General features: G+C 38.3%; 1 protein-coding gene across 1 annotated transcript; it reads right to left on the reverse strand.

Moving 5' to 3' along the window:
- Window positions 1–7,749: 7,749 nt before the first annotated feature.
- LOC112499916 lies at window positions 7,750–10,897 on the reverse strand. Its single transcript, XM_025103183.1, has 4 exons — window positions 10,001–10,897; window positions 9,597–9,847; window positions 7,857–7,929; window positions 7,750–7,803 (listed from the first exon to the last, which is right to left on the reverse strand). The coding sequence occupies exons 1-4, from the start codon at window positions 10,895–10,897 to the stop codon at window positions 7,750–7,752; spliced, it is 1,275 nt and encodes a 424-aa protein (XP_024958951.1).
- Between the last annotated feature and the right edge of the window lie 1,870 nt (window positions 10,898–12,767).

Raw genomic sequence — 12,767 nt, forward strand, 5'->3', positions numbered from 1 at the left:
ATTCTATCCTTTAGAGTAGAGGTAAGATATATGTATGTATCTTAATAGAAACAACCTCTGCATGAGATTGATTGGTCTTTTTGGATTGGTTATGTGTCACCAGGGCCAGTCCTAGACATTTGGTGCCCTACATAAACACAGTTATTTAGAAGTGCCTTCAATTTTTTGGTTGTTTGTTACAATGTTAAAATGATGTTATTGAGTAACAATACCACTTATGATGTTCACTTTGCTTGGTAATAAAAACCATTTGAAATAAATTGAAAGTAACCTACATTTAACATATAGTAGAATTTCTTGACATGTGATTCTGCTAAAACAAACAACATTTCAGAACTTGGTTATGTAATAATATGCTCAAACAGTGTTAAAAGTCAGTTTTGAACATGGCTTAGAAATGTCATTTTGTAGCAAATTTATATAATTTATTAAAAACTAGAGCATACATATGTGCTAAATGCAACGGAAATAGCTTACCAATTTCTTGCATAAAATATTTGACGGAATTATACACAAAGCAAAAATAATAAGATTTCAAATATGATCACAAAGTTTTTCAAACCAGAATTCCTTTCAAAATATTTACTCTTGAATGTGACTAGTTATTTACTTTTCTTTTTTATCTCAGATAAATGTTTATTGTAATAAGATGAGACAAAGAAACAAATTCTAAAGTGAGATAAATTAGGAAGAAAGTTGTAAAATTAGAATGAGGACTAAAATTAGTGAAAAACATAAATAGCTTAGTGATAAGCTTGTTTGTGGTTATATTAGAGGTCTCGTGTTTGCATCATTTTTCTCTAGATAATAACAGTTCATAGGGATGTTTGCAGTCTGATTTAGGCTGTTTAACCCTTAAACCATAAACCAAACTGTAATGGCAATTTAGAAATTTTTCAAACCGAGCGGTTTGACGATAAGTGACTAAACCGGTCAAATTAGATCACTAAAAGGCAGTCTGATCTGACCAGTTTAGGCAGTTTCGGCCTTTTATGGGCATTAAATTAAAAAACATAACATCTATATCTCAAATGAAATTTCTATCAACATTATTAAGAAAAAAGTAACCGATAATAAAATAAAGGTCCTCTAAAATTAAAAAAAACATTGAGTAAGTTGAAAAAGTTAAACAAGTCCACCAACAATAGCTAAATTTTTAGACAAACATTGAGCAAACTGATGGACGATTTAGAATTTTGCATTTGATTTTTAACGGATTATAGAATTTTGCCAATTTAGATAATGCGGCCGATTGAGAAATAAAAATACTAAAACGTAATGTCTTTGATGAACTTTTCTTAATTGGCCATAAAAGTCTAACTTACAACATGAAAACTAAGTATAATCAATAGATGTGTAATTTTGGCGGTCGTTTTGGTTTAGACCGCTCAAAAAATGTTTAAACCGCAGACCGGACCGAGCGGTTTGGCTATTTTTCATACTGTAACGGACCACCAAAACCTTTCAAACAACCAACAACGGTCTGGCTTGACTTGGTTTGACCCGTTTGAGCGATCCAACAGTTTTCTAAACATCCCTAACAGTTCCCTAATGAAATGATGCCCTTGGACATGTGTTGCCTTGAGCCGCCGATCGACTCACTCAGCACTAGGGACTGCCATGGATGTCATGAGCAATCCCATACAATGTCTAACTATTATCAAAAGTTTTGATGCAGTTTTTCCTTTCGAAAAATGGGTGAAGATACAAAGTTCTTTACAAAATTTCAATAGAACAGTTTTACTGAATAAAAAAATATCATTTATTTGGAGTCATAATAAGATAATGTACCTAAAACATTTATTGTGTAAAATCTTAATCATCCTACTTTACCATCTCATCATATTTCACAATAAAACTAATACATTATTAAATTCCTCATATCTTTATCTATATTTTAATATATGTTTCGTCACAGAAATGTGGCAAAAATAATATATTTTTCAAATAGTAAAACATCTACCTTTAAATTGGGGTGTTATAGAAGTTAACTGTAAATGTCAAAACACTTTAAACATGTCGATGTTTATTTCATTCTGTTTTTCTAATCTTAACACCTTACTATCTAAATAGACGGTTTGGTTGGTTAAACAGTCAAAGGAAAATGTCCAAAATCCAAATCCTCTTCAAACCGATGTGCATCACAAAAAAGGGTCTTGTTTTATCTTATTTGACTGGCTTTCGTGGTCCCTACCGAATATGTTGAGAACAGAAAGAAAACACATAATAAATCCGGCCGCAACTTGCAATCCTAATGCCCAACTAGATGCATTTTTGTAACACCCCCATTCCATAGGAAGGGAGGTCGCTTCAAAACGTAACGGAGTCGATAATATAAAACTTCCAAAATGTAGTCTTCAATACAAAAAAAAAATCTTCCAAATAAAGAAATAAACATCTCCAAACAAACTACTTCAAACACCTTCGAACAACTCAAGAAAATCCAAATACAACTTAAAAAAAATGCTAGTCTAATAGCCAATGAAATTAAACCAATAATTGAATAACATAACACTGAACCTCCCGAAACCTTTGAAATTGAGATCCTGGTTTCTCTCTGTCACAAGACTTAGCCGCCCCCTTGATTACCTGCCATGAGGAACAGAAGAAAACACGGCTAAACCAAATGCCCAGTAAACGGATAAACAATTAAAATAAAATAATAATACAAACACGCCAAAATTGATCTCAAGATATCGGACAAAACGAATACCAAAATCTTAGTAAAATCAACAAATAAGATAATCATACGAAAACATATGAGGAGACAAATCGAGCTCAAAAAATGCATACACTTGCATATGAACCAACAGAACAAGTGTCAGATATATGGCCACACAGGCCTATACGTTGGACTGCAGATCCACACGTACTAAATGTAAGATGTGCCATTGGACACTACACCAACATCCACCCAACACATCACATGTGCTAGGGCCAACCCATACGCCTCCTAAATCTAATATCCATCACACCAAAATAGCTCTCACAAGAGCACAAAAGAGGAGACGTCGTGGACTGATCACACTGCCATGGTTAGTGTCACGCCATCGGTGCCATAATGACGTGCCTATGGTACCTCCTCCATAGGTGGTTAGTAGTTTGAGTAACCCGGAGTTGAGTTGGCACAACGAATGTGACGTCATACGTCTTACATATGGTCAATACATAACGAAATCAAATGAAAAGTCAAACATAAGCCAAGTAAGGAATTATGTTGAATAAACAAGTAGTCGTAACGATAAATAGACTCGAATCAAATAATGCATAATCGATCACAAGTACCAACATGTGTACTTTTAGAGGTAATAATCATACCAAAATATTATGGAACTAACATATTATTTTGGACAAAACACATATTTATACCAACATTGACCAACTTTAATAACTGATTAGAATGTGGCTTTCTTACAACATGTATGACATAGAACAATTGCAAGTGAATAGAAATGCGGTATAAAAAGAATAGCAATAATCATGAGTCAATTAATTCGAGTTGAGAAAGCTTAAGGGTTCGTAAACATATGTAAAGAAATCAAATGAACGAATAGAATTAGGAACCCGTACCTTAATCTTCACAATGTTTACCAACCATCGAGTCCACTTCTTTATACTGGCCCTAAAACAATACCCAAATTTTATTATTAATTCTAATTGATAACTTGATGGCATTAACGAAACCAAACCACTTTAACAACTAATAATGTAACTAAACTAAACTAAACTAAATCTTATCAATTAATATACTACTATGGGAACATAAATAAATATCAAGGAATGAACCATGGCAGCAACTAACCAAACAATGGAAAAAAAAGGAACACATAAACTAGAATCCAAGCAGATTAGGAGTTTACATAACCGAGACTCGGCTTCCTTTCGGACAGCCCCCTCCCAAGCATATTACAATCCAAACAAAAAGGTCACGTCTTTCGGACGACTGTAAAAGCAGCAGCAGACTCGATTGAAAATCGATTTGTTTTGACCCAGTTTTTCGGCGATTCACACACCTTTGTTGGCGATAAAATGACGACAACTATATGCACCAACATCAAGCATATACAAAATTAAATTTGATGGAAGAATAAGCATAATTCTGGGAGTTCTAAATACAATTTTAACGAACCTCGAACTGCTGCCCTTGCTTATACATCGAATCGATGAATTTCAAACCATTGAAACAAATCAAACTTAACCCCAAAACTCCCAGAATTGACACCATAAATACTAATCATATATCTTCAAGGTTGGGACAAAAATTTACCACAAATCAATGAGAATTTCTAGAACCTAGCTTGTCCTCAGCCTTATCTCCTACGCTTCTCGATCAGTTCTCCCAAGTTCGTGAGGTTTTCTCTAGCGATTGAACAAAGTTAAGAGTTAGGGTTGGGGTTTAAAAAAAAAAAAAAAAAAAAAAAGAAGGCGGCAAAATACGTGTAATAGTAACCTGCTTTTACAAATTTTCTTATTATAGCATTTTACTTTCAGTTTTTCTTATTACAATGTCACACCCCGCTAAAGCGCAAACGCGAGATGCAACAGGCAAGCGTGTCACATCGATAATTAATAGATAACAACTTTAAGTTTTACATAATAAAACGAGTTTAATATTACAACCAAAATTTTATAAAACTCTTCATTTGCAAAACTTCCGATTCGAACTAGATCAGCTTTGTCACGAGTATGCCCCCAAGTGAAACAAATCTTACTTACCTCTTGAAGAGCATGGAACATAAAACGAGTCAACTACAAAGAGTTGGTGAGCTCACAGGTTTTCACATGCATAAAACATTTTAATGCATAATCCAAATATTTGCAAACTTATGCAATACTTTTGCACTTAATAAATGTAAATCTTTATGACGTAGGAACTTGAGATGCTACTGAGCCTTACCTGACCAACTGCCCCATTAATTTACGAACAACCATAAGTAGCCCGTACACTACTTAGGTCCCACAGTTCGATATAGTACTAATTCAGCGATGGTCCAAATTCCACATGATTAGACCAATAAAACATAGGTAGAGTGCACCCCTTTCTAGGTGGGACTGTCAACACAATAGCGGCTATCCACAATACCACGGCCCGGGGACATGCCCGAGTTAACAAGTAGTGTTTACGGACGGGGACTTTATTTGGAAACATACTCTCAAGCACATCAATTTAGCATTTATTCTAGAGTGCAAAAACGGTTAATAAATCATAACATAGTAAACCCGACTAAGCAGTTCCTTAGTCCAGAGGTTTTAAACAGAGTTTGACTAAGCAGTTCCTTAGTCCAAAGATTTTAAATAAAACTTGACTAAGCAGTTCCTTAGTCCAAAGATTTACATAAAAACATGCATAGCTTGCTTATTCTCATGCCTTTCCCCCAAACAAATAGTTAAAACATTAAAAGTGGGGCCGTGAGGACTCACTGGTTTAGGAATGAATATCCAAGGTGATGATGTCTGTCGCTTTCAACGCCCGCCCTAACTTCCTAAACAGACCAATGACCAGAACTAAGATCACTTATGGGTTCAAGACAATGATAAAGTTAGGTTGCATCCCATGCAATGCCATCGAGTTTTCATAAACTTAAAGTTGAGGTTTATAATTTACTCTAAAAATAACCCAAAAATTATATATCAAAAGAGATTGAAATCCTAAACTCAAAAGGTGATTTTTGGAYARATTATAAATWCTGTTCCAAGTATTTTTGGGTTTCACGAGGCTCTAAAWATAGGAACCTTCCAAAAGTCCTCTTTATCCAACTTGTCAAATCATTTAAAATCATGAGGTTAGCCGACTAACCCAAATATCAAGAAGTTTTAAAGAAATTTAAATTCCTCATCATTACACTACAATCCTTGAGTTACACAGCCCCCGAAATAGATTGCACGTTCACCGAGCGGCAACTATTTAGGGTCGAGCTTACCATTTCCCAAAGGAAATCGCCATTTTCAGGATAGCAAAAATAAATTTCTAATTTCCAGGGACGAATCTTTCCCGATTCCATTGAGTTTTCGAAAAAGGTAAGGTAGATTAAAGATGCATGCAAGATTTTTCACTTTAAAACACCGCTTCGTGGGTTAAATCTTCACATGCAATGAGTTTTTCCCCTTCCTACTTTGGAGTTTTAAGCATATGGGTCATAGATTATTATCTTCCTAGAAGACGTTTTCATGTCTTGGATGAATAATCTCTCCTCTTTATAAATTCAGAAAGTTAACACAAGATCGAAGCAAAGAAGAAGGATGCAACTCAAGACGTTTTACAAAAGTAAGATAATTAGCATCATACCTTTTTCTTGAAGTCTAGGAGGATCTTTAAGAATGTGAAATAAGTTTAAAAGACTTGCACAAAGGTGGAATCCACTGGAGAGCGTTTGGTTTTTAGAGAGAGAGAGAGAGTTTGGAGAAGTTTTCAAACAGGCGATTCATGCAAATGGAAGTTCTTCATGGATGAGGAGTATTTATATGAGGATTTTAAATGAAGTGAATGGGCTTCGCCAACAAGGCCCAAACCGAATGAACCTTTATTTTCCCTAGAGGATAAGCCCATAATAATCTTCATTCAAACTTATATAAAAAGGTTTTATAGAATCCAAAACTCCATCTTTTGATGAAACAAGTGGACATTCAAATGGAACTTTGGAAATTTAATTTAAGGAAAACTCATAACATCAATTTTTTTTTTATCTAGAATATTTTCAAAATATTTGGCATTGCATAAGATAACCTTATCGGATCCCCTACCAAAGCGCGACCTTCCCGACTAAATTTGGGAGCTAAAACTAAAAAGGTTCTAATCACCTAAGAGTAGATCCTAGAGAAATGTAATTTCTAAATATAGGATCTGCTATGGGGTGCTAACCTGAAGTTTAGAAGTGACGGGATGTCACAGTCTTCCCATGTCAGAGAAATTTCGCCCCGAAATTTATTTGTCTACTTCAAATCAAGACTCGTTAGAGAACAAATGTTGATACTTGCTTCTCATGGAATCTTCTCTTTCCCACGTATATTTCGGTCCATGCCGCGAAGTCCAATGAACTTTTACAATCGGGATTTTGTTGTGCCTCAGTTGCTTAACCTTACGGTCGAGGATTTCGATCGGCTCTTCAACAAAACGTAGACGTTCATTAATTTGAATATCTTCCAGAGGTAGAACTAAAGACTTGTCGGCTAAACACTTCTTAAGATTCGACACATGGAATGTATCATGGATGGCACTAAGCTTTGGGGGTAAGTTGAGTTTGTATGCAACTGGTCCTACTCTTTCGAGTATTTCGAATGGACCGACATACCTTGGACTAAGCTTTCCTTTCTTTCCGAAGCGCACAACCCCTTTCCACGGTGATATTTTTAAAAGGACTTTATCACCTACTTGAAATTCCAAGGGTTTCCTTCGGTTATCGGCGTAGCTCTTCTGACGATCCCTTGCAGCTTTAAGTCTTTCTTGGATGATTGCGATTTTGTCGGTTGTTTCCTGGATAATGTCAGGCCTAGTCAGTTGCCTATCTCCAATTTCCTGCCAACTGATTGGGGATCTACATTTTCGTCCATACAAGGCTTCAAAAGGTGCACATTGAATACTGGTGTGATAACTAWTATTGTAGGAAAATTCGACCAATGGTAGATGRRYATCCCAACTRCCTCCRAAGTCTATCACACAGGCTCGTAACATATCCTCTAGTGTTTGAATCGTCCTCTYTGTTTGTCYATCCGTTTGAGGGTGATAAGAAGTGCTTAAATCCAATCTCGTGCCTAGTGCCCTTTGAACCGATTGCCATAACCTGGAAGTAAAGCGGCTGTCTCTATCTGAGATAACAGTAATAGGTACTCCATGCCGTGACACAATCTCGTTGACATACAGTTGTGCCAGCCTTTCCGTACTGAAATCTTCTCGAATAGGCAAAAAGTGCACGGATTTCGTAAGTCGATCCACTATGACCCAAACGGAGTCATATCATTTCCTTGTTCTTGGTAACTTTGTAACAAAATTCATTGATAAATGATCCCATTTCCATTGAGGAATCTCTGGTTGCTGAAGAAGACCAGATGGTTTCTGATGTTCAACTTTTACTTTTGCACAGGTCATACACCGACTTACGTATAAAGCAACATCTCTTTTCATTCCTGGCCACCAGTAGTATTCTCTCATCCCTTTGTACATTTTATCGGATCCTGGGTGAATCGAATATGTGGAACGATGGGCTTCCTCCATGATTGTAGACCGAAGGCTGTCGCTTTTTGGTATCCAAACTCTATCCTTGAAATAGCACACTCCATCCGCTCGGGTTTTGAATTCTTTCTCTAAGTGATGCAGGGTTTCATTCTTCAGGTTCTCTGATTTCAACGCCTCATGTTGAGCTTCAAGAATTTGCGTTTTTAAGTTCGTTTGAACCAACATTCCCATGGCTCGTGCCCTTGATGGTTTCACCCTTTCCTTCCGGCTTAAGGCGTCGGGTACCACGTTAGTTTTTCCCGGGTGATGCTTTATTTCACAATCATAATCGTTGAGAAGTTCAACCCACCTCCATTGCCTCATGTTCAGCATCTTTTGATCTAATATATGTTGAAGGCTTTTATGATCTGTGAAAATGGTGCATTTGGTGCCGTAAAGATAGTGCCTCCAAATTTTAAGTGCAAACACCACTGCCCCCAACTTAAGGTCATGCGTAGTGTAATTCTTTTCGTGCACTTTGAGTTGCCTTGAGGCATACGCAATGACTTTGTCTTTTTGCATTAGCACGCATCCTAAGCCTTGATGCGATGCATAACAATAGACCACAAAATTTTCCAAACCCTCTGGTAGGGCTAAGATAGGTGCGTGACATAGCCTCTGCTTAAGAGTCTCAAACGCTTCTTCCTGTTTCTCACTCCAAACAAACTTCTTGTCCTTTTGGGTTAAAGCAGTGAGTGGTTGAGCAATTTTTGAGAAATTCGCAATGAATCTTCGATAGTAGCCTGCCAAACCGAGAAACTGTCGAATCTCTGTTGGGGTTCTTGGGGCCTTCCAATTTCTAATGGCCTCGACCTTGGCAGGATCCACCTGAATCCCTCTTTCATTAACTATGTGCCCAAGAAATTGTACTTCCCAAATCCAAAATTCACACTTGGAAAATTTTGCGTACAGTTTTTGGCCCCGGAGTAGCTCCAATATTAACCTCAGGTGTTGTTCATGATCTTCCTTACTTGGAGAATAGATCAGTATATCATCTATGAAAACAATTACGAATTTATCCAAGTAGGGTCGACAGACTCTATTCATTAAATCCATGAAGACGGCCGGTGCATTGGTTAACCCAAATGGCATTACTATGAACTCGTAGTGACCGTACCGAATTCTGAAGGCTGTTTTGGGAATGTCCTCTTCCCGCACTCTTACTTAGTGATATCCAGACCGTAGGTCAATCTTGGAAAAGTATACTGCACCTTGAAGTTGATCGAACAGGTCATCGATTCGAGGAAGGGGGTATCTATTCTTGATGGTCAACTTATTAAGTTCCCTATAATCAATGCACATTCGCATTGACCCATCTTTCTTTTTAACGAATAGAACCGGTGCACCCCATGGTGAGTAATTTGGTCTTATAAATCCCATATCTAACAACTCTTGGAGTTGTTTTGACATTTCCTGCATCTCCGCAGGTGCCAAATGATATGGTGCCTTTGCCACTGGGGCAGCCCCAGGGATCAAGTCGATACCGAATTCGACTTGTCTTTGCGGGGGTAACCCTGGTAAATCCTTGGGAAATACGTCGAAAAACTCCCGAACTACAGGGACCTCGCCGATATCTTCTTCCTTGCCCTTCCTATCAACAACATGCGCCAGGAATGCGACATACTCCTTCCTCAAGTACTTTTGCATTTTTATGCAAGACACTAACTTAATTTTTCGATCCGACTTGTCTCCTTGAATCTCTATTGGGTCATTTCCATCCTGAGGAATCCGGATAACCTTCTCTGAACAGACAATTTCAGCTTGATTTTCGGATAGCCAATCCATGCCTACAACTATGTCGAAGCTTCCTAACTCGATAGGAATAAGGTCTATGCTAAAATTCTTATTGGCTAAACTTATTCTACAATCCTTGATTATATTTCTAGCCTTAAATTCTTGGCCATTGGCAAACTCAACTACATAGGCTTCTTTCAGCCTCTGGTATTTTAGGTTAATCTTCTGCTTAAAGTCCAGGGATACAAAACTTCTATCCGCTCCTGAATCAAATAGAACTGACGCGAATTCATTATTCAAAAGRAACGTACCTGWGACTACATTGGGATCATTTCTAGCTTCTCTGGCCCCRATTTCAAAYGCTCTGCCCCGTGTCTGACTCTCTGGGYTTCCTTGACTGATYGWTCGAGCTTGGCCTGCATTGGGTCCTTGTTTCCTTTTCGGACAAACGTTCCTSATATGATCTGGACTTCCACAATCGAAGCACAATCGCTTCCGACAATCCTTAGCWGTATGACCCCCGAGATGGCACCTTTGACAAATGATGCAGTTTCCCSAGTGCGGGTATTTACATCTATTRCACTTGGCTTTGTCTCTTTGATTCACCGTCTGAGTCTGTGCCCCGAAGTTTCCTACCGTTCTCTTACTCCTGTCATATTTTCCCYCAAGTCTWYGATTTCCATACCCSTCCACYTTTYTTTTCCCTTTGGCGAATTCTCCTGAACGAACMGCGTTATTCGTGAGTTTGGTGGCAATATCAATGGCTTCTTGAAGAGTCTTTGGATTTRCCGAGGTAATGTTTCCTCTAATCTCTGGGGATAATCCCYAAATATACCTTTCAACGCGGACTTCCTCTGGCGTCACTAGGTGTGGCACTAGATTTGCCAACTCATGAAATCGAGCTGTATAGGCAGCTATATCTTCTCCTTTCATTTCGTGATTCCATAACTCCATTTTTAGCTTCTGGGGCAGTATTCGGCCTTCAGGAGTTTCTTGAACTCCTCCCACGAAAGTTGATTAGCCACTTCTCGACCTCTGGCATGTACCAATGCATTCCACCAAGTGAGTGCCCTTCCTTGCAACAAACATGCCGCATATTCCACTTTGTTTGTTTCAAGACACTTGCTAATATGGAGGACGGATTCCATACTCTCTATCCATGTCAGTAATCCTACAGCCCCTTCAGTCCCATGGAATTCTTTTGGATTACAGGATCTGAAGGACTTGTAAGTGCATTCTCCGGGTGGTCTAGGTTCAGAATTTGATGATTGATTCGCATTAAGCGCTGCCGCTACTTGACTGACGATGTTGGGTAGTGCGGCCAATAGTTGCTCTGACACAAGTCGTGCAACTTCGGGGTTCTCTCTTCTTGGTGGCATTTTCTATGGCCTAAATCAGAAGGGAGTTCATCGTTAATATAACAACACCATAATTATTTCTTCCGATCATTTAATTGATGTAAGGGGCATTCATCACATGGAGAGATATTCAAACTTTTATGTAACCACATGGCTTAAATTTATACACATTAAGGCTTGCCATAAATGAACATTTCTAAAAAAGACGCCATGTATTCATAGACGATTACAACCACGAAAAAAAACCTCACATGACTAAGCAAAAGAGTGGGTATTCTACCCTAATTTCCATCCTAGAATAACATCCATCCTATCGTTATTCCCAACATCAACATCATCATTCCACAAACTACCAACCATCTATACAACTTCCTAATTTCCCGCTTGGCTGCGACAACAGCTTCCCTGTTCCTTATTATGCTCTGGTGGTGTGCTTCCATCACATTGGACAGGTTGTTAAGGATGTGGTGATGGTATCCCAGCCGGGTCTCATGCATTTGCGTATCTGATGCAATTCTCTGCACCCATTCTCGTTCAGTCATGTTCATACCCTGAGCATAAGATGCAGGTACGCCAGTCACTATTTAGGATAGCCTGTGCCCCTGTGGTGGTCGTGATGGCTCTCCTCTTACTCTAGAGGAATTCTCAAACATCACACATCGAGGCAGGGGGACGCTCTTCCTTGGCGTGACTCTGATCTGTGAACCATGATAGGTTTGTGGTGGAACGTTAGTTGCTGGCTCTGATGGGGGTAAGAAAGACGCTAGTGGAGAGGCAGATGCTCCACTGATTGCAGTGCCCTGCTCATATGGATCTATCTCTTCATCGTGGGCTAAGTTCCTTCTAGAGTGGCCAACCACGTAACCGGATTCATCGACTGAGTATTCACTAGAATCGGATGACGCCATAGTGATCTGCGACATTAATAATCTTAATTACTAAATGCATCATCTAAAAATGCTTAGAGATATAGCCAAAACTTCTAAACAAGGCTAAGAGTGGAAATCAAACTAAACTCTCAAAATATAAAGCCTCTGGTCGTGCTATCAGAGCTTCTGGTTTCATGACCAGAGCTTCTGGTCTTGTGACCAGAGCTTCTGGTTCAACTAAAATCCTTAGGAAAGGATTTCTTATCCATCGGTCCTTTCGCACACCAATGGAATTCTATTTTATCTTCCACTGGTTTAACATCCATACTTAAAATAATTATGGAACTTTTGTCCATCGATCCTCTGGTTCCTCATAACGTACTTACCAGAGCTTCTGGTTACAAAATCAGAGCCTCTGGTTCCATTTTCATACTTAGAAAAATACTAAGCAACCTATGCATCGGTCTATGTTTTCCTTCCCAACAATGCTTCTGGTACCACATACACTATAACTTTATGGGGTTTCTATCCCTTTGCCTCTAGTCCTGCATACCAGAGCTTCTAATCTAATTAAACACATAAATTTTATGAAATTTC

This window comes from Cynara cardunculus (genome assembly GCF_001531365.2).
Source record: "Cynara cardunculus var. scolymus isolate 2C chromosome LG 17, CcrdV1, whole genome shotgun sequence".
Lineage (NCBI taxonomy): Eukaryota > Viridiplantae > Streptophyta > Magnoliopsida > Asterales > Asteraceae > Cynara > Cynara cardunculus.